General features: G+C 42.8%; 1 protein-coding gene across 2 annotated transcripts in view; it reads left to right on the forward strand.

The window, feature by feature from the left end:
• NDUFAF5 (NADH:ubiquinone oxidoreductase complex assembly factor 5) overlaps window positions 1-20,218 on the forward strand; it is a 78,186-nt gene extending 57,968 nt beyond the window's left edge. Inside the window, exons 6-11 of one of the 2 annotated variants that reach the window (XM_056567891.1) lie at window positions 630-669; window positions 3,441-3,638; window positions 6,730-6,790; window positions 10,120-10,203; window positions 17,978-18,060; window positions 19,864-20,218. In XM_056567891.1, coding sequence (XP_056423866.1) covers window positions 630-669; window positions 3,441-3,638; window positions 6,730-6,790; window positions 10,120-10,203; window positions 17,978-18,060; window positions 19,864-19,959 — 562 coding nt within the window. In that variant the 3' untranslated portion in view covers window positions 19,960-20,218. The remainder of the gene's footprint in view (window positions 1-629; window positions 670-3,440; window positions 3,639-6,729; window positions 6,791-10,119; window positions 10,204-17,977; window positions 18,061-19,863) is intronic. The other variant, XM_056567892.1, reaches the window with a different exon arrangement.
• Window positions 20,219-26,536: the final 6,318 nt, after the last annotated feature.

A 26,536-nucleotide genomic window follows, 5' to 3' on the forward strand; every position in this document is an offset into this window, starting at 1 on the left:
CAAGATTGTTTATACCGCTGCTCAGGTGATGTTCACATTTTGCTCAGCCGACGTTTGTCATGCCCTGTATTTCTCTTATCTGATTCTATGATGGAATGATTCCGTTTTTTTTGGTTTTGTATTTTGAAAAAATATTCAATAAAAATATATTTGGAAAAGTATCCAGGGTGACACAAAAAAATTTGTATGCATATGTAACAGCCCACTGGGGTCTCTCCAGTGTTGCTGTCAGCTGCTTTGGCCACTGATTGGCTGTGCTAGCATTTCCTACATTTCGAGATGGAGAATAAGAAACGTTGACTTTGGGTCTACTTCAACTTTGAGCCAGCCCTCTATCCCTGGGAGCATCATATTCTTGCTTTTCTTGCCACCTCTGTGCTCTTCTGTCTCATTCTCCACTGCCCCTTCTGGAGGTCTCTTCCTCCCGCTTTCAGGCTTAGCATTCCATGTTTTGGTTTTGTAGACCAGCAGGAGGATAAGATGCATGATGTCTATTACATAATATCATTTATATTTATTTTCCTTTATTTTTTTATACTTTGACATAGGTTAATATTTATAATTTACCAACATGATTTTGTTCTTTTAAAAGCATTTTTCAATAATAATGTTCTTTTGGTATATTGCAGTTTACATTGGGTGAATGATCTACCAAGGGCATTTCGAGAGGTATGGAATTGCTTTATAAAAAGGTCCCAGCTCTTTGTTTTGGGCGTTTTGTCTAAAAAGTCAGTGTAATGTTATCTCATTTACTCACATCTTTTGCAGTCATGTAATTACTAACAAATTTCAGCCCCTTGGGATTATTTTATCACATTGAATAAATAGACTATATAATTATATCTGCATTATGTAAATCACCAGTCTGCTGTATTTCTTTTCCTATAAAGACTTTAAATATCTGCAATAAAATCCGCCTATTACTCTGAGGGGGTTGGCAACTTTGATCCATTATGCAGTGAAGGATGAAAGGCTTATTTCTTCTGGCTGATGATCACTGCCATTCAATTATTTGGATCTGATTGATCAGAAATCTGTTTGTATAAACCCAGTTTATGGATTTAACTATGAAGATGTGAAATACACTGCTGTGACTGACAGCTATTTCTCCTGACTTCACCATAAAGAAGCAAGCTCAGCCCCCAGGTTTATTTCAAAGGGGAAAACAACATTAAAAACTAATATGCTGACCCATATTTCACCCAATATTTGAAGTTTGAGAACATTGAGGCTGTGTTCACACATTCAGGTTTTTAATTGCAATTACTAATACAGTTTTCCTTTTATACATGTCCCCTATCCATGATCCGTTTCTGGCTTTGTATTCAATAATTGCAATTAGAAACCTGAACATGTGAACATAGCCTTAGGGAGCTCCCAATTACTTTTCATCCCATCAAATTTGGTGGGTTCAGATAGCTTTTATCTAATATGTGTATCTAGTTTAGAAGACCTATTCATGAGATGTCTAAGGGCCATCTCAAGAGAGTACCATTTATGCCTTAGAACTAAAATAGTCTATGGGCACTGGATGATGATCCAGCCTCTGAGATAGGATAAAGGAAGTATAAAAAAAACAAGTGATGTAGTGGCTGAGCTGTCAGGCAAATGTACATATGACCATTTGAATGCTCTGTTCGCCTATAGGAATACTTTTAAAGGTGTAAATGTATCATTCACAATCAGCTCACCAAGGGATCAGATTACATGCTGCCCATAGAAGTCTATGGAGGTAGAGATGAGGGGGAAGTGGCTGGAGAGAGTTAGGGGCAGACAAAGAATACACAAGCTAACTGCGAGTATTCAGGTTCATCCCAATACTAATTTCCAAGCTTAGTCTACTCAGAACTGCTCTATAATGACCTCCATGCCACTGCTACTCCATAGGGTATACAGTGTATGTACAGTGTATGACATCAAAGCAGCTAGTCAGTCTTCACCCACTAGCTTACGGGCAACTGAAAATTAGATATAAAACCTGCAGAGCAGAAAACATTAAATTGCCATGTATTAAGTTAAAAAATATTATTTGACTCTTCATAGAGGATATAAAGTGCAGTTTTCTCTGTTTTGACAATATGGACAGCTACCACAAAGTTATTATTTACTTTATCGTACAAGCAACTCTGATCAGATTCCCTTTAAACATTTATGCTGATAGATGTGGATTTCACCTCTAAAGACCCCTATTTGCCAATAGCTGCCTGCTGCGCTCTACTTACAGTTCAATAGAGAGGTGGCTGTTCATGAAACCTATAGCAATTATAGAAAGAGCTGAGCAAGCATCACTGCCCTATTTTATAGTTGTACATGACGAAACAATGAAAAGGCTTCCTGAAATAGACCTTGTACGTGAAATACTTATATGAATATATAGTGAATATAAACATAACGTTAAGGGAAATAGTGAAATATGAAGACTTTTAGTATTGTTATTGTAAGAAAACATTTTCTATTCTGTCCATGACATTGAACTAAAAAATGTTAGTTGCTAAGACCTTGCAAACAGCTCTGTTCTGTAATGGGATATTTGCATTGAGTTAAAGGGGTATTCCGGCATTAAACATCTTATAAGGTGTATGATCGCAGGGGTCCTCCCTAGACATGAATCGAGGGAGCGTGGCATGATGTCACTAGGGGGCATGACCGTGACGTCACGTCCCTGTCTCAAAGGCACAGAATGCCGGGGCTGGACCGAGATTGCGGGGTCCCCAGCGGTGGGACCCCTGCGATCATACATGTTATCCTCTATCCTTTAGAATGGGGATAAGGTGTATAAAGCCAGAATACCCCTTTAAGATGGCCACAGACAGGAGGATTAGCATCTGATTCCACCAGTCTTATAAAATTGTCACTGTTTGGAGACTGATTATTAAAGGGGTGATCCCAAGATCAAAAGTTATGACCACTGTTCACAAGATAGGGGATATCTTGGTGATCAGTGAGGGTCTGGCCACTAGGACACTACCAATCAACAGAACAGAGGACATTTGTCCCCCAAAGGCATAGATTGGCAGAGCGCATACTCCTATTTCTTTTATTTTCTATGGAACTAGGGAATATTGCTCAGCTATGTACAAAAGTCCCATAGACAGTAAATCGTGTTGGTGGTTGACTGTGCACGCTGCTGCTCCTGTCACTTAACTGAACTCCATTCTAATGATCGGTTTAACCTTAATGGTCTTTCTCCAGTTTTATGTATTTACATGTATTCACAAATCACATTAAAATAGACCCAGACCTGGCTCCTTCCGATTTAACTTGATATGATGATGTTTTCTTTTGATATATACGTAAAATATAATGTGCTGCATCTATCTGCTGCTTCTATTGGATAGAAGACGATCTAAGGGTCAGCGAATGTAATAATGTAAATAACTTGCCCACACATTTTTTTATTTTTTATTTACCGATTAATTTTTCATTAATGTGTTTTCCAGATTTATCGGGTCCTTAAGAATGATGGCGTATTTATTGGGGCAATGTTTGGTGGAGAAACACTATATGAGCTCCGCTGCTCACTGCAGCTGGCAGAGATTGAAAGAGAAGGAGGATTTTCCCCACATGTGTCACCATTCACCGCTGTAAATGACCTGGGCAACCTGATGGGAAGAGCGGGCTTTAACATGTTAACTGTGGTAAGTAATAAAATTCTTTATGAACTTGGTCTGCATGTTAAAGAAAGAGTCCAGTCAAACTAGTACACTATGTTATGCCTAATGCATGGGGGGCTGCATGTCATAGGGATTAGACGAACACCAAAAAAATTGTTCATGGGTGTATCAGTTTTGTGTAAGGCTGGCCATACTTATTAGATTAATATCGGCTAAACTGAACAATTTCACCAGAACCTGTGTGACTCTTGTATGGAAGCCCCCTGACTCTTGCATACTTCTTCATTAGTGGTTGGGAGAGAGTGCTGTCAGCTGATACCTATCTAAAGTGTATGGCCATTTTAACGGGGTTATCTCTTCAAAGAGCATTTTTAACTTGTTTCTGGGGCTGCAGGGAACATAATAAACAGGTATTCTTCTTTGGCCTGCTCCCCTGCCAATGCAGGTTTCCTCAGCGCCTGATCCCTGCCACAATCCTTCTTTACTAGTTCCACGGATGGTCAATGCGAACACGAAATGCCTGCTCACTGGCTGATTAGAATTGATATCAGCCGTAAGGGGCCTTGGACACACATGTGGAAATAGCCTTAACAACATTTCAATAATGCATTTGTTTGTTTTTTTTACATAATATTTCTCTACAGTGCCTTATGGAGGGGCTGCACTTCTGAGAATTGGCTATGGCTTCTGTAACTCAGAAGCAGTATTGCAGCTAAAATCTGCTACCCAGCTGGTTTAACTTTGGGCCAAACCCTGGTATCTAAGTATCCTCTAGGTTTTTTACTTTATATCCCACTCCAGATGTGGAAGCTGGAGTAAGCTGCTAGAGGGTACAGGGTCGCTTCTGAAGAGTGGTCACAGTGTGGGTATCAGCTGGCCAAGTAAGCCAGCACCAGGCATTGGAGAAACAAGCAGAAGCAGGTATTAGTGTAAGTACAAGGTGACAAGAGCACGCACCTTCCTCATGTCCACATAATTAGGTATGATGCGTCCTGAAGTGTTTCCTGTGCGTTGGTGGCATAACCAACACTTCAGGAGGCATCATACCTAATTATTTGTGGACCTGAGAAAGGCGCGTGCCAGCGCCCAAAACTTGTTGTCCAGTATCTTTTATTCTAATAAATCTTCCTGTGCATCTGTGGCGTCCAGAATTCCCTTCTTGCTAGCAGCAGCACTCTACCGACTCCCCATTTTTTGTCTGTTTATCAGGTATTAGTGTTGGCATAGGTATTAGGCTGGTAACGGAGTAGAGTTTAGGCACAAGAGTTGTGGCAAGTGACACAGGTTCCTTCACTAGTACTTGGCCCATCCATGTACCATGTGGTTACCCATTAGCTTTAATGGCTGGCGTGTAATACTACATTTTTCCTACAGTGGTCACTACAGGTAAAATACCGTATATCCCGGCATATAAGACGACTTTTTAACCCCAAATTTTCTTCTGAAAAGTCGGGGGTCGTCTTATACGCCGGGTATTGAGGTCCGGGATAGTAAAACTTCTGATTATCTGCCCAGGCCGGCTCCTGTGTGTGGCTGCAGGCGGGGGCTGGCCAGAGCAAGTAAAAACTAATACTGTATACTAAAAACCAGGGTGCCTCCAGCTGTTGTGAAACTACAACTCCCATCACGGCAAAGACTGTCCGGGCATGCTGGGAGTTGTAGTTTTACAACAGCTGGAGGCCCCCTGGTTTTTAGTATACAGTATTTAGTTTTTATCTGCTCTGGCCGGCCCACCGCCTGCAGCCACACACAGGAGCCGGCCTGGGCAGATATAGGTATTCCTATGCCGGACATCCCTGTGTCCCGAAAAATATTTTCGGGACATAAGGATGTCCGCCGGTCACTCACCATTCCCCGGCGGCGCGTGTCCTCCTGCGATCCTCCTGTGGTCCGGTCCTCCGTCTCTATGGTTGTACGCGTCCCGTGGCTACAACCATAGAGGCAGAGGAGCGCAGGACCAGGAGGACCGCAGGAGGATGCGCGCCGACCGGGGCCTGGTGAGTGACCGGCCGTGCTATCTTAAGTGGTCCGGTCACCGCTCCCCGGTCCCGGCACCTACTGCTATGGTCCATAGGCCATAGCAGTAGATGGTGACCCGGGCCAGAGGAGCGGTGATCGGAACACTGTGGGGGCAGACCAGTACAGACATACAGCCTGCAGCCATACACTGTATATGGCTGGAAGCTGTATGTCTGTTGGGGGGAGCTGCCAATCTAATGTGGGGGGAGCTACCTACTATTGTGGGGGAACTGCTGACCTAATGTGGGGGGAGCTGCCTACAAATGTGGGGGGAGCTGCCTACAAATGTGGGGGGAGCTGCCTACAAATGTGGGGGGAGCTGCCTACAAATGTGGGGGGAGCTGCCTACTATTATGGGGGAAATGCTGACCTAATGTGGGGGAATTGCCTACAAATGTGGGGGGAGCTGCCAACTATTGTGGGGAAACTGCTGACCTAATGTGGGGGGAGCTGCCTACAAATGTGGGGGGAGCTGCCTACAAATGTGGGGGAGCTGCCTACTATTGTGGGGGAACTGCTACTAATGTGGGGGAGCTGCCTACTAATGTGGGGTAACTCCCGACCTATTGTGGGGGAGCTGCCAACCTATTGTGGGGGAGCTGCCGACCTAATGTGGGGGAACTGGCAACTTAATGTGGGGGGAACTATACTGCCTATGACTGAACTAAACATTCCCCGGCTATAATGGCCTTTTGCTTGTGTTCTAGGAGTTTATCCATCAGGATATGTAGACATGAAGACAAAGTGACAGAATTTTTCTCTTTCATCGCTATTCAGGTAGAAGCCAAAGATTTAGCAAGGGACTGTCTACATCTGATTGAGCAGGCACATGTTTTATGGCTGTTAAAATCCATCTGCTCCATGCCATTCATTTTACAGACAATCTGTAGCTGCGGTGGCATGCCTATAAATTTCTACTGCTCACTGGCACTGGTCACCTCTTTAACCCCAGCACCCAGTCCATAACTCCTAAAAGCAGGGCAGTGTCGCTGTGTGATATATTACCTGGTGACATGATAGAAATATAAGAATACCCAATCATTCAGTCTGAGCCGTGGTGTTTTGTCTGCCTGTGCTAATCTTCCTCTCTGTTCAGGACACAGATGACATTCAGATTCACTATCCTGGGATGTTTGAGCTGATGAAAGATTTACAAGGTAAGTCCACATTTTGTGTGAATTTTAGTGTTTTCATTCATAAGTGTAAAAGTATTTAGGATTTATGTAATAGTTTACCTAATTATTGGACAAGTTGGTAACATATCTGATCTTCATTGATAGAGTACATGTATAGAAAGGGAACAGAAAGCAAAGAGGCACTTTTTAAGTGTAGACGTTTCCCAGATGGTAATCCAATGATGTACATAAAGTGGTTTGTGATGTCAGGTATATGGTGAGATTTTACACTCACCTTTCAGTGTTGCGCTGCACAACACTGTGAAGAGCATGTAAGAGTGTGAATGCTCAAATGAAATCCTTGTAGCAGCCTTGCGTCCTGGTCACGGTCATCAAGGATGGCGGTCTGGCAGATTAAAGGTGTGGAGAGGTGTGCACCCCCGCTGGCTTTGGGAAACACAAGCTCCGCAGCAATCTGCTACTCTAGTGTTTCCCAACTGGTGTGCTTCCAGCTGTTGCAAAACTACAACTCCCAGCATGTCCGGCCATGCTGAAAGTTGTACTTTTGCAACAGCTGGAGGCACACCAGGTGTGGAGAGGTATGCCCCCCTCGCTGGTGAGGATCGCAGTCTGGCGCTGCAGGGAGGCTGCCTGTCACAAATTCACGGAGGGTAGCGGAGGTAAAACCAAGCAGGTTTATTGATTAAAAGGTGCACAGGGACAACGCGTTTCGCAAGGAACCCCTTGCCAAAACCGCTTTGTTTTACCTCCACTACCCTCTGTGAATTTGTGACAGGCAGCCTCCCTGCAGCGCCAGACTGCGATCCTCACCAGCAAGGGGTGCATACCTCTCCACACCTTTGATCATTGATAGAGTAGCACAGTGTTTCCCAACTGGTGTGCCTCCAGCTGTTGCAAAACTACAACTCCCAGCATGGCCGGACAGCCTTTGGCTGTCCGGCCATGCTGGGAGCTGTAGTTTTGCAACAGCTGGAGGCACACCAGTTGGGAAACACTAGAGTAGCAGATTGCTGCGGAGCTTGTGTTTCCCGAAGCCTTGCAATATCAGACATAACAAGCAGAAGTAATTGTGACAGCTTTGATCCGGGCCAGTATGTTAATACGGATAACTGTGTAACTAGCAAAACATTGGAATCTGTTTGTCCTAATCTGATTAAGGCATGTCTCCAAACCACTGAACTTGTTATGTTTTACATTGAATTCCTGTCCAGCATGATATGGATTCTCATGCATAGTTATTGAAAAAAAGAAAATGAATACCAAATATACAGTGCACTATACATAATGCGGTTGTAGTGGTCATTATGATGACAATAAGAAATATTTGTAGGACAGGTAAATTGCAACCTGGGGTTTATGGGGGAGATTTCTCAAAACCTGTCCAGAGGAAAAGTTGCTGAGTTGCGAATAGCAACCAATCAGATCGCTTCTTTCATTTTTAACAAGGCCTCTGCAAAATGAAAGAAGCAATCTGATTGGTTGCTATGGGAAACTCATCAACTTTTGCTCTGGACAGGTTTTGATAAATCTGCCCCTATGTGTTTATTACGGAAGAGTCATTATGGTGACGTCAGGGTAGTGTCCATTTAGGGGATCTTTCTATAGTGAAAACTGTGTTCTAAATGTTTTCAAGAAATCACTGCTCTTATGAATTAAAAATCAATTTAGAATCAATAGAACTAATTTTAACATTTAGTTCTAGATAGCTTGCTCTCAGACTTTTAATATAAAAAAAAAAATCAGCAATTAAAATGGTTTTCTTGCAGTACTGCGATCCTGGATTTGGTTCTGACCAAGGACAATATTTATATGGCGCTGGTTTCCTATAAAATTGTCCCTAGTGTACTGATGTGACTGGGACAGTCTCAATGACACTGATGTTGGTGCTATATTGGCAACTGACATAAATAGATAATCGACAACTCAGTTTAAAGGGTACCTCTCATCAAATAAACTTTTGATATATTTTAGATTAATGAATGTTAAATAACTTTCCAATAGCATGTTAATGAAAAATATGCTTCTTTCTATTGTATTTTTCCCGATCAGTCCTGTCAGCAAGCATTTCTGACTCATGCTGGAGTCCTAAACACTCAGAGCTGCCAGCCTGCTTTGTTCACAGCTAATAGGCTGTGAACAAAGCAGGCTGGCAGCTCTGAGTGTTCTCCTTTGTGAACAAAGCAGACTGGCAGCTTGTAGTGTTTAGGACTCCAGCATGAGTCTGAAATGCTTGCTGCCAGGACTGGTAGGGAGACCCCTAGTGGTCATTTCTTCAAAGTGGAAAATTAAATAGAAAGAAGCATATTTTTTAAGAACATGCAATTGTAAAGTTATTCTGCATACATTAATCTATAATATATCAAGTTTTTTTGATGAGAGGTACCCTTTAAAGTGACCTGTCCTGTCACAAATCCAGTAAAATCTATCACTTTTTATATTTGTTAAAGAAATGACTCTTCCTCCCTCAGTTATAACAGGACCTGTGTGTATTCACCTGATCTGTTCACAGAACATTATCCCAAGCATCAACTCAATCCGATAAGCAGTCACGCTGCTCCTGAATAACTGTGGTTTCCACCTTCTTACGATCCCATGTATCTTAAGCTCAAGCTTCTCATTGTAGCATCTTAAAAAGAGAGAAGTGAATCTACACTAAGATTCTTAGGATCTAATGAATCTACTATCAATTTGTCTAGTCTTGAGAAAGTCATTCTGCTTTACAGGTGAACAAAGAAGTATGGAATACGACTCTGAAGACTCCTAGGGCTTTGTCATCCTAGATTTCTATGGAAAATCGAAACACTTGAAAAGTGGAATAACTTTTTTAAGACTAAACAAATAAATAGCTAAACCATTAGATTCAGTAAATCTCAGTGTTGATTCATTGATCTGTAATCATGAACCTTAGCTGAACATCATAAAGGTTTGCTGTTCTTGACATGTTCTTTTGGAAATATTTATGACTTACAGAATTTGTTGTTGTTTAAGTAGTTGTAGCCAGTGGCCATACCTGGAAAGAGTCATCACAGTCTCTTCTTCTTTTGGAAACAATGGTCTCAATTGTAGTATGAAGGAGTCCCTTATCCCATGAAGTTTGTTATTGCTGCTTACGATAGTGCAACCAGTTATCCTTTCACATGGGTTTGGGATATCTCTTTGCCTAAAATAAATGTAAGAAGACATATTCTCCATACTAGGGGCCATTCAGAATTGGTAAAATGCTTAGAAATGCTCTTTAGGTTTTCATCTTTTCCATAAAGTGTTCCATTTCCAGCTTTCACATTCTGTACTAAAAAGGATACAAAACAGATGGTAAGTTAAAGTCATTTGTATGCCTGTGTATGTTCTAGGTATGGGCGAGAGTAACTGTGCTTGGAACAGGAGATGCCTTCTGCACAGAGATTCAATGCTTGCAGCTGCAGCCATATATCAAGGTAACCCGCTGTCCCTGTACCATTCGTTTTCTTTTAGAATATTTTATTGCTGTTTTTTCACAGTTACTTAAATAAAAAGCAGAACACTTATCACTGGAACCTTCTTTACCTGCTTCCTAGCACTAACTACTTCAGTGGTCCTGTGGAAAATATATCTATGTAATGATGGAAATAATAATATATTTCTTCTTTTAGCAGCCTCTGTGAAGTACTCTCAAGTTGTTACTCTCTTGTATCACCAGTTTAAATTAATTACTTTTTTTCTATTAAACATTGGAGTAAAGTTGGACCTGTCAGCTTTAAATTAGTTTTCCGAGCTTATATAGGTATACATTTTCACCAAATGTTGCCACTATAGCATAGTAGTTTTCGTTACTTTCATCATCTTTCCCAGCTTTGTGCAGCACAGCTGTTTTCATGCGAGTCAAGGCCCGAGAGGCTGTTTGTCAGTTTTACTCTGATGGGCATAATGCACTGCAGTATCTAATATCTATAAAAGAAAAATTTAAAAAACTATACATATACATAATTTGTATCACCACACTTGTAACAATGTGAACGATAACATTTGCGTATTTATAAAAAAAAAAAAAAAATATAAAAAAATTACCAAATAGTCACATTTACCCCAAAATGGTAACAATAAAAAAAATACATGTTGAGTCACCATGCTATTACAGCACAGTCATGGCACTGGCATAGGAGCTGTGTTTATGCCATAACTTACGGGGGCCACCTGTATTATGCAGCTGACACCCCACTTTAACACCAGAGGTAACTCCTATCCCAGACATGTGACTGCTTTGTTTGCTGTAGTAGTCAATGCTGACTGAGGCATCTAATTGGTTAGAGGGGAGGGGATCCATTGACGACCCTGCAACACAATCGTAAAGTGACATTTTGTTGCTGTAGCAACTGTGGGCTTAACAGTGGCCCCCCCCCCCCCCCCCCACAGCTGCCAAGTACAGAAGCTTATCAGACCCTACCAAAGGTGGTGCCTCATAGGCTCTCTATCAGTTATACACTGACAGGCATAATACCCTGCAGTACAGAAGTATTGCAGTAAGTTAAACGATCAGAAAATCAAATAAAACATTTTTTTTCACAACTATAGTACTTTTGTAGTCAGGGAAAACATTTTTATATAATTACACGTAATTGGTATAAATGAGTCTGTGACAGCCTGCATGATAAATCTAAAACTTTATTTACCCTGTACGGTGAATGTTGCTTAAAAAATGAAGACAATGCCAAAATTGCTGCTTTATTTATCATGAGTAAATGAAGTTAAAAATGATTAAAAAGTCATGCACACCCAACAACCCCCACCAAATGATACTGATAAAATTATTAATTATATATCAGACAGGAGGCTCATATCTTGCATTAAACCTTTCTTTTTAATGCCCATAGCAGAAAATTACAGAGAATTTATTTCATTAACATTTAAAATTTTCATTAAAACTACAACTCCCAGCAGCCCCTGGAGTCCCCTCCCCTGGGACGGAGACCCTATATAAGGGGCTGGCTGGACCTCCTCTTCCTCTTTCTTTCTGCTCATGGCAGCTGGTTAAGTATATAATTTCTCTCTGATATTTCTCTGTTTTGTGCCAGGTCTGCGGGCATTTGGGGACCCCCATTCAGTATCCCTGTTTTCCCGTCTTTCCTGGTTCAGTTCATTTTCTTCTTCATTAATTTGTAATATATGTATTGTATATATATTTAGTTTCTATTATATTTTATATATTTTATATATATATTTTATATTCTTGGTATTTTCTTCTTCATTAATTCTTATTTTGTTTACTGCGCCGCATCTTCACGGCGTTTCCTTCCCCCCTTTTACTCTTTGCTCTCTCTTTCTAGCGCTGAGGTAAATTTCCCTATTTCCTCAGGCGCCATTTTTACCTGATTGTTCGCGCCGTCTTCCTCGGCTTCCTCCCGCCACTCGCATCCTTTTCGCGGGCTCAGCGGCGGGGAGGCGTGTCTGAGTGACGCGTTCTTGCGACGCGCCTCCTGTTTCTGTTATGCGCCCAATCAGAGGAGCTTACAGACGTAGTCTCGCGAGACTACGGCTGTAAATCCTGTTTGCTGAGATCCTCCTCCTCTCACCGGCGCCAGTGTTGAGCGAGCGGTGAAAGGAGCGACAGCAGCTTAGTTATTGTCCGGTTTGCAGGTTAGCTATTAGGTGTTATCACCCTTGACTACTCCTTAGAAGGGTCCAGTGGGATATATTAGGTACACTATACTGGTGTATCTTTCCTCTTAGCATCTGCTCTGCGGCATTAGGTTAACCCTTTATAGTGACTGATTATCAGTCAGGCTACTTGTAGCCAGTAGTGTGTTATACATAGATTGTAAAATGACTGGAGAAACTTCCACACAGGTGGATGAGACCGTGGACATTGAAGCTTCACAGATAATGTCTGCTTCACAAATCCAAGCATTAATTTCTAAGTCCATCCAAGCAGCTCTAGCTGCCCATGTACGTTCTGACCCCTCTATACCCTCTGCCTCTAATGAGATTTCAAACAGGGGTAAGGTAACTCATAAAAGGAAGCACATGAACGTACATTCCGACTCCCCGGCAGGGGAAGTTTATAATATGTCCCAGGCAGAACCCGACCCGGTCTGCCGCATCCCGCATCCAAAAGTTCACTCTCGACCCTTGGGCCCCAAGGAGAACTACAAAGGGCTGAAATCCGCCAGGCGGACCAAACCAGACTCGTTCAATACGTCTAATGACGAATCCTCGAGCGAGTCCGGCGAGTCTGACGTGGCTCAGGCCACAGACTCTGAGGAGGAGGATGCGGGGATTCAGGCGGAGTATTCTGATACCGCACCAGATATGCCCAGCGAGGCAATCCTAGATGCTCAGGGTCAACCCCTGTTTAATCCCGATGAAATCACACACCCGCGCTCAGGGGACTGGGCTCCGTTGCCACACGTGGCACAATACATTGAACACTGGATTAGGCGACCTTTAGACCGCACTAACTGTAACAAACTAAGGGCGGAATGCCCTTGACCATGTGTGACCAAGAAAGTCGCCACTACCCCAGAAATAGACCCGGTCCTCCTTAAATACTTGACCCGGGCGGGGAAATATTCAAAGAAGGGGATCGAAAGATCTTTCAAACTAATCCAGGATCGCATACTAGATATGCTGGGACCGCTTACCAAAATTTTAAATTTATCTGAACAAGCAGCTGCGGCTGCCCAGCCAGTGGATCTCACACAATTGAGGGGTTGGGCCCAGCGTGCGATTTGCATGCTGGGCAGTGCCAACACGGTGTGTTCAGTTGAACGTTGCCGTTCTATACTGATGAAACTAGAACCCCAGCTCAGCCACTTAGCTGAAAATGAACCCGGCCCTTCCGCTGACGGTCTCCTCTTTGGAGAAGACCTAATTAAAAACATTAATAAAGTGGTCAGTTTGTTCTCCAGCCTGGATAAGGCGCAGACGTCATTAAAGAAAGCGGGCCAACCAACCAAGATTTTTGGCAGGGCCGGTAGTGGCAGAGGCCGATCTACCGGCCGCTCAGCCCCTTATAGGCCCTATGTTAGAGCTGCGCACCAACAGTTTGCTCCCGCTCAACAGCAATATACTATGCCTGTGGCCCAACCGGCCCCTTTCTTCCCCCCGCGAGGACGCCCCTGGAGGGGACGTGGAGGTCGCGGATTTCCTAGATCTCGGCCATCGACTGGTGAGTATACGTTCTCTTTCCATTCCACACACAGTAGTGGGGGGCAGACTGATGTATTTTACCCACGCCTGGTCCATGATTACGGCAGACGCGTGGGTCCTCAATACGGTAGCAGGATACCGGATAGAGTTCCAATCTCTTCCTGTGCTGAATTTCATACCTCAACCCATTCGGTTTTCAGCGCAAAATATAGAACTCCTAGACAACGAGCTTCAGGAGCTCTTATGCAAACAGGCGGTTGTAGAGGTAGACCCCTTGTCACCCGGATTTATAAGCAACATCTTCTTGGTAAAGAAGAAGGATGGCGGTTATCGTCCAGTGATAAATCTAAGAGATTTAAACCAACACGTATTATATCGTCACTTCAAGATGGAAGGTATCCATCTGCTGCGCGACCTTCTCTGGCCAGGAGACTGGTTGGTGAAGATCGACTTGAAGGACGCATATCTCACCGTCCCCATTCACCAATCCTCCCAACATTTCCTACAGTTTCGGTGGGGGGACCGAATGTGGCAGTTCACCTGCCTACCATTCGGATTATCATCGGCCCCTTGGTGTTTCACCAAGTTGCTGAAACCGGTAGTGGCGGCTCTCCGGAGCAGGGGTGTCCGGCTTATCATCTATCTGGACGACCTGCTGATCATGGCACGCTCCAGAACGCAAGCCCTGCGGCACAGCCAATGGGCGGTTTCCTTAATGGAGGACTTAGGATTCCTCATCAATCACAAGAAGTCTGTGCTGACTCCCTCGCAGGAGATGGAATTCCTAGGTTTCCTAGTGGATACCAAACGTGCCATCCTGCACGTGCCACCCGGGTATCTCTAAGGATGATTGCACGCATAGTCGGCCTGTTATCGGCCTCTATTCAAGCGATCTTCCCAGCTCCACTCCATTATCGGGCCCTTCAACGGCTCAAGACCCTCCATCTTCACCAGGGCCTCCGATATGCGGACGAGATTACCCTATGTCCGGAAGCAGTGGAGGAATTGCAATGGTGGCTGCATCACGCTGTCGAATGGAACGGCAGAACTATCTTCAATTCCTGTCCAGACATCATAATAGAGTCCGATGCGAGCCGACAAGGTTGGGGAGCTCGTTGCGGCCAGGATACTACAGGAGGGAGATGGTCCGCAGAGGAGTCTCTCCTCCACATCAATGGCAGCGTTCTTCGCTATCAGGAGTTTTCTCCCTCTCACTGCCAATTGTTGCGTACTTTTACGCATGGACAATGTGGCTGCGGTTCAATATGTCAACCGCGTTGGGGGTACGAGGTCCAGAGTGCTGGCGGACATCGCGTCCGAGTTCTGGAACTTCTGTCTTTCCTGGGACATCACTCCGGTTGCGGAATATCTTCCCGGTGTATCCAATGTCGTGGCGGACTGGAATTCTCGTTATTTGAAGGATTACAGCGATTGGATGTTAGACCGTTCTACCTTCCGAACGTTGAGGGAGTTTTGGGGTCCATTACACACGGACCTCTTCGCATCCCGTCTCAATCGACAATTACCTCGCTTTTTCAGCTGGAGGCCGGATCCAGAAGCATCTGCTGTCGATGCTTTCCGCCAAGTATGGTCCCGGGGAACACACTATGCATTTCCCCCATTCAATATGATTTCCAAGCTCCTTCTCCAGATACTGAGTCAGAAGGCGACGGTGGTGTTGATCACCCCTTGGTGGCCGACACAACCGTGGTTTCCCCTTCTGTTGGGGATGACAATCGACTATCCTCGGTTGCTTCCTCAATCGCCTCTCCTTCTCACGAACCCGACCATGGGTCCTCACCCGTTGGTGTTGGAGGGCAACCTTCCACTCCTTGCGTGGTTGGTTTCGGGGTCCCGGACGCTGGTAGTGACCTTTCACAATCGGCTAGAGACCTCCTCGCCTTGGCCTGGGCCCCAGGGACTAGATCGGCATGCAGATCAGCCTGGGCTTTGTGGGTTCGTTGGTGTGATCAACGGCAAATTAATGCCGTTCATGCACCTGTGTCAGTGATTGTGAATTATTTGGCGGATTCTTTTGAATCTGGGAAATCATATAGTTCTATCAACGTATACAGATCCGCCATATCGGCATATCATTGCCCGATGGACGCTTTACCAGTAGGCAAACATCCTTTGGTATGTAGGCTCTTGCGGGGTGTTAAGTTCAAATGCCCTCCACGTCCTAGATACCAATCTACTTGGGATGTCTCCAGTGTGTTGGAATTATTCTCCTCTTGGGAGGATAATGTCGCTCTCTCTTTAAAATTTTTATCTCTCAAAATATCTACTCTTTTATGTTTAGTGTCCATAAAACGAGTATCTGACGTTAAAGCTTTAGATATTTCCAGGCGACAGTTTTCGCCGGAAGGGGTTCGTTTTTCGGTGGTTCGCAGAACTAAGACAGGAATTCAATCCGTCTTTTACCCCTTTTTCCCGGACCACCCACGATTGTGTGTAGTACACTGTCTACAAGAGTACGAAGCGAGAACCGCGTCTTTGCGATCGGAAGATCACTATCAATTATTGATATCTTATGTCAGACCGCATCTTCCGGTAGCCTCGGCCACTTTGGCCAGGTGGGTGCGGTCAGCCATGGAGTTGGCTGGGATTGATGTCTCGCTGTTTGGAGCCCACTCTTCCAGGGGGGCTATGGCCACCAAGGTAGTTACTTCAGGGGGTTCGCTTACGGACCTTTTGTTAGCTGCCGATTGGTCGTCTGAGACGACTTTTCGACAGTTCTATTTTCGGCCCCAGGAACACGTTTCTGTGTCTGTCCTCTGAACGTGTATGTTCGCATGTTTTCTGATTAATCTTGTTTAGCTTTAAACTTGCAAGATATGAGCCTCCTGTCTGATATATAAATCGGGATTTTCCTAGCTACCATGACGGAAAATCTAAGTTATATGAAGACAGGAGGCGAGTATCTTCCCTCCCTTCCCAACCCTGTTACGATGTGTTTTTTCCTTTCAGGATATTGAAGAGCGGAACCTGCATCTATGCAGCAGAGTATGAGAAGTCCCTGAGTGACAGCTGTTCTGTTTGTTCCTGTTGAAACACAGTTGCTGGGGGCCCAGTTGGCCCTGACGTCCAGTTCCGGAGATGGAGTTCGTTGTCGTCGGAGTGTATCCGGGGTATCAAGATGCCGTGCGCTGTTCCGAAGTTCGCACGAAAGAAAGAGGAAGAGGAGGTCCAGCCAGCCCCTTATATAGGGTCTCCGTCCCAGGGGAGGGGACTCCAGGGGCTGCTGGGAGTTGTAGTTTTAATGAAAATTTTAAATGTTAATGAAATAAATTCTCTGTAATTTTCTGCTATGGGCATTAAAAAGAAAGGTTTAATGCAAGATACTCGCCTCCTGTCTTCATATAACTTAGATTTTCCGTCATGGTAGCTAGGAAAATCCCGATTTATATTAAGGCAACTCTCTTGTGTTATGGGCATCCTATTGATTTTAGGTGATTTTATATTTTTTATAGTGAGCAGTATCTTGTTTTCAACAAAAGCCCTGCAGCGTTACTTATTCATACTTTGATTTATTTCTACATACTATTCATTAAAGTAGATTTTATGTGTACAGCACAGATCTCCCACATTAAGCATTTTTTTTGCTAACACCATCATTAGTATATTTTCCTACTTTGACTAGTTTTTCCTCCCTAAAAGAAAAGTAAAACAAAACACACCTAACCCCAAATGCTTGCCAAAAAAAAAAAAAAAAACTAACAAAGCCCTGATGTGGTTATTTCAACTGAAAAATAAAAATTTGACTTTTGAAATGCAGAGATGAAAAAAATAAATGTAAACTAGGCTGTGTTATTTAGAGGTTAAATGTTTGATAGGAGATAATACCAAAATCATAACTGTAGATACAGGTTTAGTATGTTTAGCATTAAATCTATTATTCTCCTATAGAATTAACTAAAATCCCTGAAGTTTTTGCCTAATCAATGAAATGTTGAACTAGAGCAGAGATTTTCCAGACAAGCACAAACCGAGATCGCTCATCTCTAATGGAAATCAGACTGCGTTTCATCTTCCTTTGATCTACTGTGCAAATATGTCCCTAATATAAGTTTCCTTATTCTGTAGAGATGTATGGAGAGGAGGATGGGTCCGTACCAGCCACATTTCAGATCTACTGTATGATCGGATGGAAACCTCATGAATCACAGGTATTATGTTTTACTTTTACTTATTGTATGTTTAAGCAGCTGCTGTTATGAACACAGGAAAATCCTTGTATCATTTACATATTTCTTGTGACTTGAATAGCAGCAACATATTCAGCAGCACTGTGAAACATTGTCATCACTCATATCAGTCCTTGTTTCCCATGGGCTCACAATCTAATTTCCCTAATTCATATGCACTTGACGCGCACTAAACCCAATACACAGGGTTATAGTGTCCAGAAACCAAATTAAAATGATGTTTTACTCATCTGTATCCGTGGTCCCATTCCACTTCGTGCTCACATGGGTGAAGACTCTGAATATTTATCCGGTGGGCGGACATATGAGAGCAGAGAGGATGGAGGCAGGGAAGCTCAGAACACCAGCTCCGCCTCCATTGTGCAGAAGGGGTTAAATAGATACTCCACTACTCCTCCCCTAGATGTCTGATCGCGGGGGGGGGGGCAGAAGGCTGGGACCCCTCGCAATCTCTTGGCCAGCATTCCGGGGTTCTGAACATTTATTTTCAGACCGCCGGCTTCAGGGCTAACAGAGGCCCACAAAATATCTGTTGCTTAGAGATCAGCCTCCCCCTCCCTGTGGAATTACTTCTAAGAAGGTCACAGAGAATATTAAGTAACATTTCTTATTCAATAAAGCAGGTCTTGTCTATTGTCACCTTTTGTCCATGAGTCGTTTGGATAGGGGATAATATATCTAGGAGTGGAGTACCCCTTTAAGGGAGATACAATGGCCCTAGTTTACTAACATGAACCCGACTCTTTTTATCGGGTTATAAGACACAATTTGTGTTGCACGTCCTCTGTGACACTTTCTGCGACACATTTCACTGGTAAAAACCCGACGGTTTTCCAATTACTCTGAGTATTTTTTTTAACCCGACTAAAGGGGCGTGGTTTGCATAATTAGTGACCTGTTCCCGACATTTTCCTGAAAACCCGACAGTTGTATTAAAAAAAACCACCAGCAAAATAGTGAATTACTGAACTTGAAAACCCGACTGCCTTGAGGTGTGGTTAATCTGTTAAAAAGTGTGAGTTTTTTGAAAAACCTGTTACTTTGTCTCCTTAGTAGCTTTTTATATCATTAATTTTTTTAATTTTTTTATTGTTAACCCATTAACGACCATGAATGTAAAGTTACGTCCTGGTGCAGAGTTACTTTGCTTTATTTATTTGCTTTACGCTTTATTTTTCCCATGCAACACTTTTTTTCACTGTGCGTCAGTATTTTCCCGTCATGTGCAACACATTGATAAATGCGTGTGAGAAAAAATAGTCGGGAACTAAAAAAACACTCTGAAAATAACCACTCTTAGTAAATAAGGGCCAATGAATCTTTGCTCCAGGTAAAGACAGGCTTAGCCGGAACTGGAAAGATGCAAACTCTGTGCAGATGATGTTCGTGGTTGCATTAAAATCCAGTACCAAATGAGTCCTGGGCTGCCATCACATAATGAAAAAACTTTTCGTCACATTTTCATAGAGTGCACACAATATTTCAGGCAAAATGATAACTGCTTTTCCTTATGTCCGTGTTGTCTTATCTACATCAACCTATAAATGAGTACTCAGTCAGGTTACACTTTTCTGTTTGTCTCTAATATGAAACAACTGAAACATTTATCGCACTTGTGAAATGAATTCCGTGTTTTTCAGTCCATAAAACCACCTTGCTTCCATTATACGTAGTGCCTACGATGAAATTGTGTGGTTATTCAATTTAGTCCAAGTGCTTCACAAGAAAATTGCTAACTGACTCTCTTTTATTTTGTACTTTCAGGCAAAGCCAGCCAACAGAGGCTCCGCCACAATGTCATTTGGAGAACTAGGAAAAATAAATGAAATTGTGTCTAAATCTAAAAAAGAGGACACCTAAAAATGGCAATCTTTACCATTGATTTGTCTATGCAGAATCATAATGATAGGTTTTATAATAAATGTTGTTATGGTAAATGTCAGTTGTGTTCTTGTATGAATGTATAAACAATATGAGGGTACAGTACACAGCATAGGTTTCAGTGAAGATAATGTTCATACCATCTTTCTTTGTATTATATATATTTATCAGTATATTGATCAGTGATAGTATTATATATATTTCCAATTTTATTAAAGGGCTTCTCTGCTTTAGACAATTCTTACTTATTAGAAAGGTTCCCTGACAATAAGCTGATCACAAAGTGTCCTCCTGATGGGGCCAGCTTTAATCTGTGGGTCACTGAGAGAGAGTAAGTGTTCAGTTTTCAAGCTGTGACACCACAGGGTAAGTAAAGCATTACACAGTGCCGCCCATTGAAATTAATAGGATCTCTGTGAAATGAAGGACAGATCCTAACGCACCCATACTCCAAGGTTACACAAACAAAAAAAGAATACTTAAAGTGTAAATGTTGCTTAAAAAAAATAGGTAAATAGTAATAAAGATGGTACCCAGCACTCACCAATTTGCAAAAGTGGAGATTTATTAAGCCATATCACGGTACAGGAGGGACGCGTTTCGGGGTAGATGCCTTCCTCAGCTGTCTGCCTTAGGCCGGGACTCGTGGCTAATAGTGCACAGCACCGATCGCGGTGCCGCGCGCTATTAACCCTTTAGACGCGGCGTTCAAAGTTGATCGCCGCGTCTAAAGTGAAACTAAAATGTTGCCGGTTAGCTCAGGGAGCTGTTCAGGATCGCCGCGATGAAATCGCGGCATTCCGAACAGCTTACAAGATAGCCGGAGGGTCCCTACCTGCCTCCATGGTGTCCGATCACCGAATGACTGCTCAGTGCCTGAGATCCAGAATCATCGATCAATGGTTTCCTATGAGAAACCATTGAACGATGTAAAAGATCAGTGTGTGCAGTGTTATAGCTCCCTATGGGAGCTATAACACTGCAAAAAAAAGTGAATAAAGATCATTTAACCCTTTCCCTAATACAAGTTTGAATCACCCCCCTTTTCCCATTTAAAAAAAAAAAACTGTGTTAATAAAAATAAGTATCGCCGCGTGTGAAAATGTCCAAATTATAAAAATATATCATTAATTAAACCGCACGGTTAATGGCGTACGCGCCAAAAAAATAGTGTATTTAGTGTAAAATAGTGTATTTAGTGTAAAATAGTGTATTTTTGGTCACTTTTTATATAATGAAAAAATGAATAATAAGCGATCAACAAGTCCGATCAATACAAAAATGGTACCACTAAAAACTTCAGATGACGGCGCAAAAAAATGAGCCCTCATGCCACCCCATACGAGGAAAAATAAAAAAGTTATAGGGGTTAGAAGATGACAATTTTAAACGTATTCATTTTCGTGCATGTAGTTATGATTTTTTCCAGAAGTACGACAAAATCAAACCTATATAAGTAGGGTATCATTTTATTCGTATGGACCTACAGAATAAAGAGAAGGTGTCATTTTTACCACAAAATTTACTGTGTAGAAACGGAAGCCCCAAAAAAGTTACAAAATGGCGTTTTTTTTTTTTTCTATTTTGTCTCACAATGATTTTTTTCCCATTTCGCCATAGATTTTTGGGTAAAATGACTGACATCATTACAAAGTAGAATTTGTGGCGCAAAAACTAAGCCATCATATGGGTTTTTAGGTGCAAAGTTGAAAGAGTTATGATTTTTTTAAAGGTAAGAAGGAAAAAACAAAAATGCAAAAACGGAAAAACCCCGAGTCCTTAAGGGGTTAAAAAACAAGTCCAGTCATAGAGGCTGCACCACACATCTTACAGGCCTATAAGGTTCTATTGCATATGTAGTGGTGCTAGATACCACAGGACACCTACAGAGGTCTTGTGGAGTCTATACCTTACATAGTAACATAGTTCATAAGGTTGAAAAAAGTTCAACCTATAACCCTAATGAGTCCCTACTGAGTTGATCCAGAGGAAGGCAAAAAAAAGGTAAAAATTCCTTCCTGACTCCAAATATGACAGTCAGAATAAATCCCTGGATCAACCTTCTGTCCCTATAGATCTAGAATCCATAACCTGCAAGATTTTTATTCTCCAAAAATGCATCCAGACCCCTTTTAAATTCTTTTACAGCGTTAAAGGGGTACTCCGGTGAAAAGCTTTTTTTTCTTTTTAAATCAACTGGTGCCAGAAAGTTAAACAGATTTGTAAATTACTTCTATTAAAAAATCTTAATCCTTCCTGTACTTATTAGCTGCTGAATACTACAGCGGAAATTATTTTCTTTTTGAAACACAGAACTGTCTGCTGACATCACAAACACAGTGCTCTCTGCTGACATCTCTCCATTTTATGAACTGTCCAGAACAGCATATGTTTGCTATGGGGATTTCCTTTTACCCTGGACAGTTCCTAAAATGGACAGAGATGTCAGCAGAGAGCACTGTGCTCATGATGTCAGCAGACAGCTCTGTGTTTCAAACGGAAAAGAATTTCCACTGTAGTATTCAGCAGCTAATAAGTACTGGAAGGATTAAGATTTTTTTATAGAAGTAATTTACAAATCTGTTTAACTTTCTGGCACCAGTTGATTTTAAAAAAAGGGGTACTCGAACAGTTTGTTCCAAACGCTGTGCAGCGGAGTACCCCTTTAACCATGACCACCTCCTCAGGCAGAGAATTCCACAGTCTCACTGCTCTTACAGTAAAGAACCCCCATCTGTGCTGGTGTAGAAACCTTCTTTCCTCAAGACGTAGAGGATGCCCCCTTGTTATAGATACAGTCCTGGGTATAAATAGATCATGGGAGAGATCTCAGTACAGTCCCCTGATATATTTATACATAGTTATTAAGTCGCCCCTAAGCCTTCTTTTTTCGAAACTAAATAACCCTAATTCTGATAATATTTCTGGGTACTGTAGTCCTCCCATTCCCCGTATTACCCTGGTTGCCCGTCTTTGAACCCTCTCCAGCTCCACTGTATCTTTCTTGTACACTGGTGCCCAGTACTGTACACAGTATTCTATGTGTGGTCTGACTAGTCATTTGTACAGTGGTAGAATTATTTCCTTGTCGTGGGCATCTATGCCCCTTTTGATGCACCCCATGATTTTATTTGCCTTGGCAGAAGCTGCCCGACACTGGTCACTACAGCTAAATTTACTTTTAACGAAGACTCCCAAGTCCTTTTCCACGTCAGATGTCCCACGTGAGCTTCCATTTAATACATAATCCCAGCCAGGATTTTTCCTCCCCATGTGCATTACCTTACATTTATCAGTGTTGAATCTCATCTGCCACTTCTCAGCCCAAACCTCCAACTTATCCAGATCCATTTGTAACAGTGCACTGTACTCTATAGAGTTTACCGCTTTACAGAGTTTAGTATCATCTGCAAAGATTGCTACTTTACTATTTAACCCCTCTACAAGGTAATTAATGAAGATATTAATTAAAACAGGACCCAAGACTGACCCCTGTGGTACCCCACTAGTAACAGTCACCCAATCAGAATAAGTACCATTAATAACCACCCTCTGTTTCCTGTCAAGCTTTTATGTGGCACCGTATCAAATGCTTTGGAAAAATCCAGATATTTGACATCCAGCGATTGCCCCTGGTCCAGTCTGGAGCTCACCTCCTCATAAAAGCTGATCAAGTTAGTTTGACATGACCGATCCCTCATAAAGCCATGCTGATATGGGGTCATACATTTATTTTTATCAAGATATTCCAAAATAGCATCTCTTAGAAAACCCTCAAACAATTTACATACAACGGAGATTAAACTAACAGGTCTATAATTCCCGGGTCACCTTTTGACCCCTTTTTAAATATTGGCACTACATTTGCAATGCGCCAGTCTTGGGGAACAGTCCTTGTTACTATAGAGTCCCTGAATATTAAGTAGGGGTCTGTCTATTACATTACTTAATTCCTTTAGAACACGGGGGGTGAATGCCATCAGGCCTAGCAATTTGTCTATTTTGATTTTTTGTATGGGGCACTGTACTTCTTCCTGTGTTAGACAGGTGACCTGTACTGGGGAGTTTACCTTATCTGGCTGTATTACACCTGGCATTTCATTTTCCTCGGAGAATACAGTGGAGAAGAATTTGTTTAATATATTTACTTTTTCCTAATCCCCATTTATAATTTCTTCCTTGTCATTTTTGTAAAGGGCCTACACTTTCATTTTTTACCTTTTTGCTATTTATATAGTTAAAGAACATTTTGGGGTTAGTTTTACTCTCTTTGGCATTGAGTTTTTCTGTCTATGTTTTTTTACATATTTAAATATTTTCTTTATAGCTTTTTAATGCTTGTTCACTGCCGTCCTGTTTTAATAGTTTAAATGCTTTATTTTTGTCATTTATTGCCCCCTTAACATTTTTATTCATCCATATTGGTTTTCTTTTATTTCTGACCCTTTTATTCCCATAAGGTATATACATCTTACCGTGAGAATTTAAGATATTTTTAAGTCTCCCATTTAGTGTCAGTATTCTTGTTTTTGAGGACATTATCCCAATTTATATTGTTAAGGGCTTCTCTGAGTTGATCAAACTTTGCCTTCCTAAAGTTCATTGTTTTTGTGGCCCCTTGAGAGATTCCCTTATTGAAGAACAAGTTATAATGTATTGTATTATGATCACTATTTCCTAGGTATACTTCTACTTGCACATTAGTTACTCTGTCAGGTCTGTTGGTTAATATTAAGTCTAGTAGGGCGCCCCCTCTGGTCGGGCCCTGCACCATTTGGGACAGATAATTGTCTTTAGTTATAGTCAGAAACCTGTTTCCTTTATGAGATTCACAGGTCTCAGTCTCCCAGTTTATATCAGGATAGTTAAATTATTTAGGCAAATAAACAATGAGGTGATAATGGGGAATTTTATCTTCTGCCTCTTCCATTATGTTTGGTGGCTTATAGCAAACCCCTATCAGATTTTTTCTACCCGTAATGACTCCACATTATCGTTTCCCTCCCATATATCCTCCCGCAGTGCGGCCTTCAGACTTCAGATTTCACATAGACACACTCCTCCACCTTTTCGTTTTGTCCGATCCTTCCTGAATAGACTATAACCCTGTATGTTGACCGCCCAGTCACAGCTATCGTCCAACCAAGTCTCTGTTATACCCACTATGCCATCGTTTTTCCTCAGACATCAACCACTCCAGTTCCTCTGTTTTATTGGGCAGACTTCTGGCATTAGTCAACATGCAATTCAATGGTGTATGTTTTTTTCTTCCTATGAAGCCTATCCCTATTAACTATTCTAACCCCTCCCTCCGCTCCACCCCCAGGTACATTAATAACTCCCCCATCTTGATCTACACTATCTTCCCCTTCTACGTTGTAGGTTCCCCCCCCCCCCAGTCCCTAGTTTAAACACTCCTCCACCCTTCTAGCCATCTTCTTCCCAAGCACAGCTGCACCCTCCCCATTGAGGTGCAGCCCGTCCATACGGTAGAGCCGGTATCAGACATCGAAATTGGCCCAGTTCTCTATGAACCCAAACCCCTCCTTCATACCTTCCTTAGGATAGGGGATACGTTTTCAGATCCTGGAGTACTCCTTTTAATGGTATGATTTATCGGTGTGTGTGTGTGTTTGTGTATATACAGATAGATAGATTAACCTCTTCAGGACATAGGGCGTATGGATACGCCCTGCATTCCGAGTCCTTAAGGACCGAGGGCATATCCATACGCCTGTGGGAATTCCGGTCCCCACCGCTAGCCGGTTGGGGACCGGAGCTGGATGCCTGCTGAAATCCTTCAGCAGGCATCGCGGCATATCGCCCAGGGGGGGTCATATGCCCCCCCATGTTGGCGATGGCCGCAGATCGCTGGACAATTCAGTCTCTGACGGCCCCGAACAGCCATAGCCAGCAGGGGTGAGGTGGCACTGGTTCCACCTCACGATCGCCCTGATTCGTCGGCCAGTTTACCAGCCGACCAATGAGGGCGCCTGCTGCGGGTGTCACTCCCGCTCCGTCCCTCTTCCGGAGGACGTGAGCGGGTGCGGGAAGAAGACCCCGGGAGCTGGGGACCCCGATCCCCGGCGTCAATGTTGGGATCGGGGCCCCAGGAGCGGCGGCGGCGAGGGACTGACCTGTGTCCCGGAGCAGCAGTAGGAGGTGAGTGACAGCCTCCTGCTGTTGCTTAGCAATAGCTCCCAGCATGCAAAAAGGGAATGCTGGGAGCTGTAGTTATGCAACAGCAGGAGGCAGACAACCACAACTCCCAGCATTCCCTTATGGGCATGCTGGGACTTATAGTTTTGCAACAGCTGGAGGCACATTTTTTCTATGGAAAAGTGTACCTTCATCTGTTGTATAACTACAACTCCCAGCTTGCACAAACAGCTAAAGTGCATGCTGGGAGTTGTAGCGGTGCATCTGCTGGTTGCATAACTAAAACTCCCAGCATGCCCGTTGGCTGTCGGTGACTGCTGAGAGTTGTAGTTTTGCAACAGCTGAAGGCACAATGGTTGTGAAACTCAGTTTTTTTTTACCTAACTCAATGTTTCAC

Source organism: Hyla sarda, chromosome 3 (genome assembly GCF_029499605.1).
Source record: "Hyla sarda isolate aHylSar1 chromosome 3, aHylSar1.hap1, whole genome shotgun sequence".
Taxonomy (NCBI): Eukaryota; Metazoa; Chordata; class Amphibia; order Anura; family Hylidae; genus Hyla; species Hyla sarda.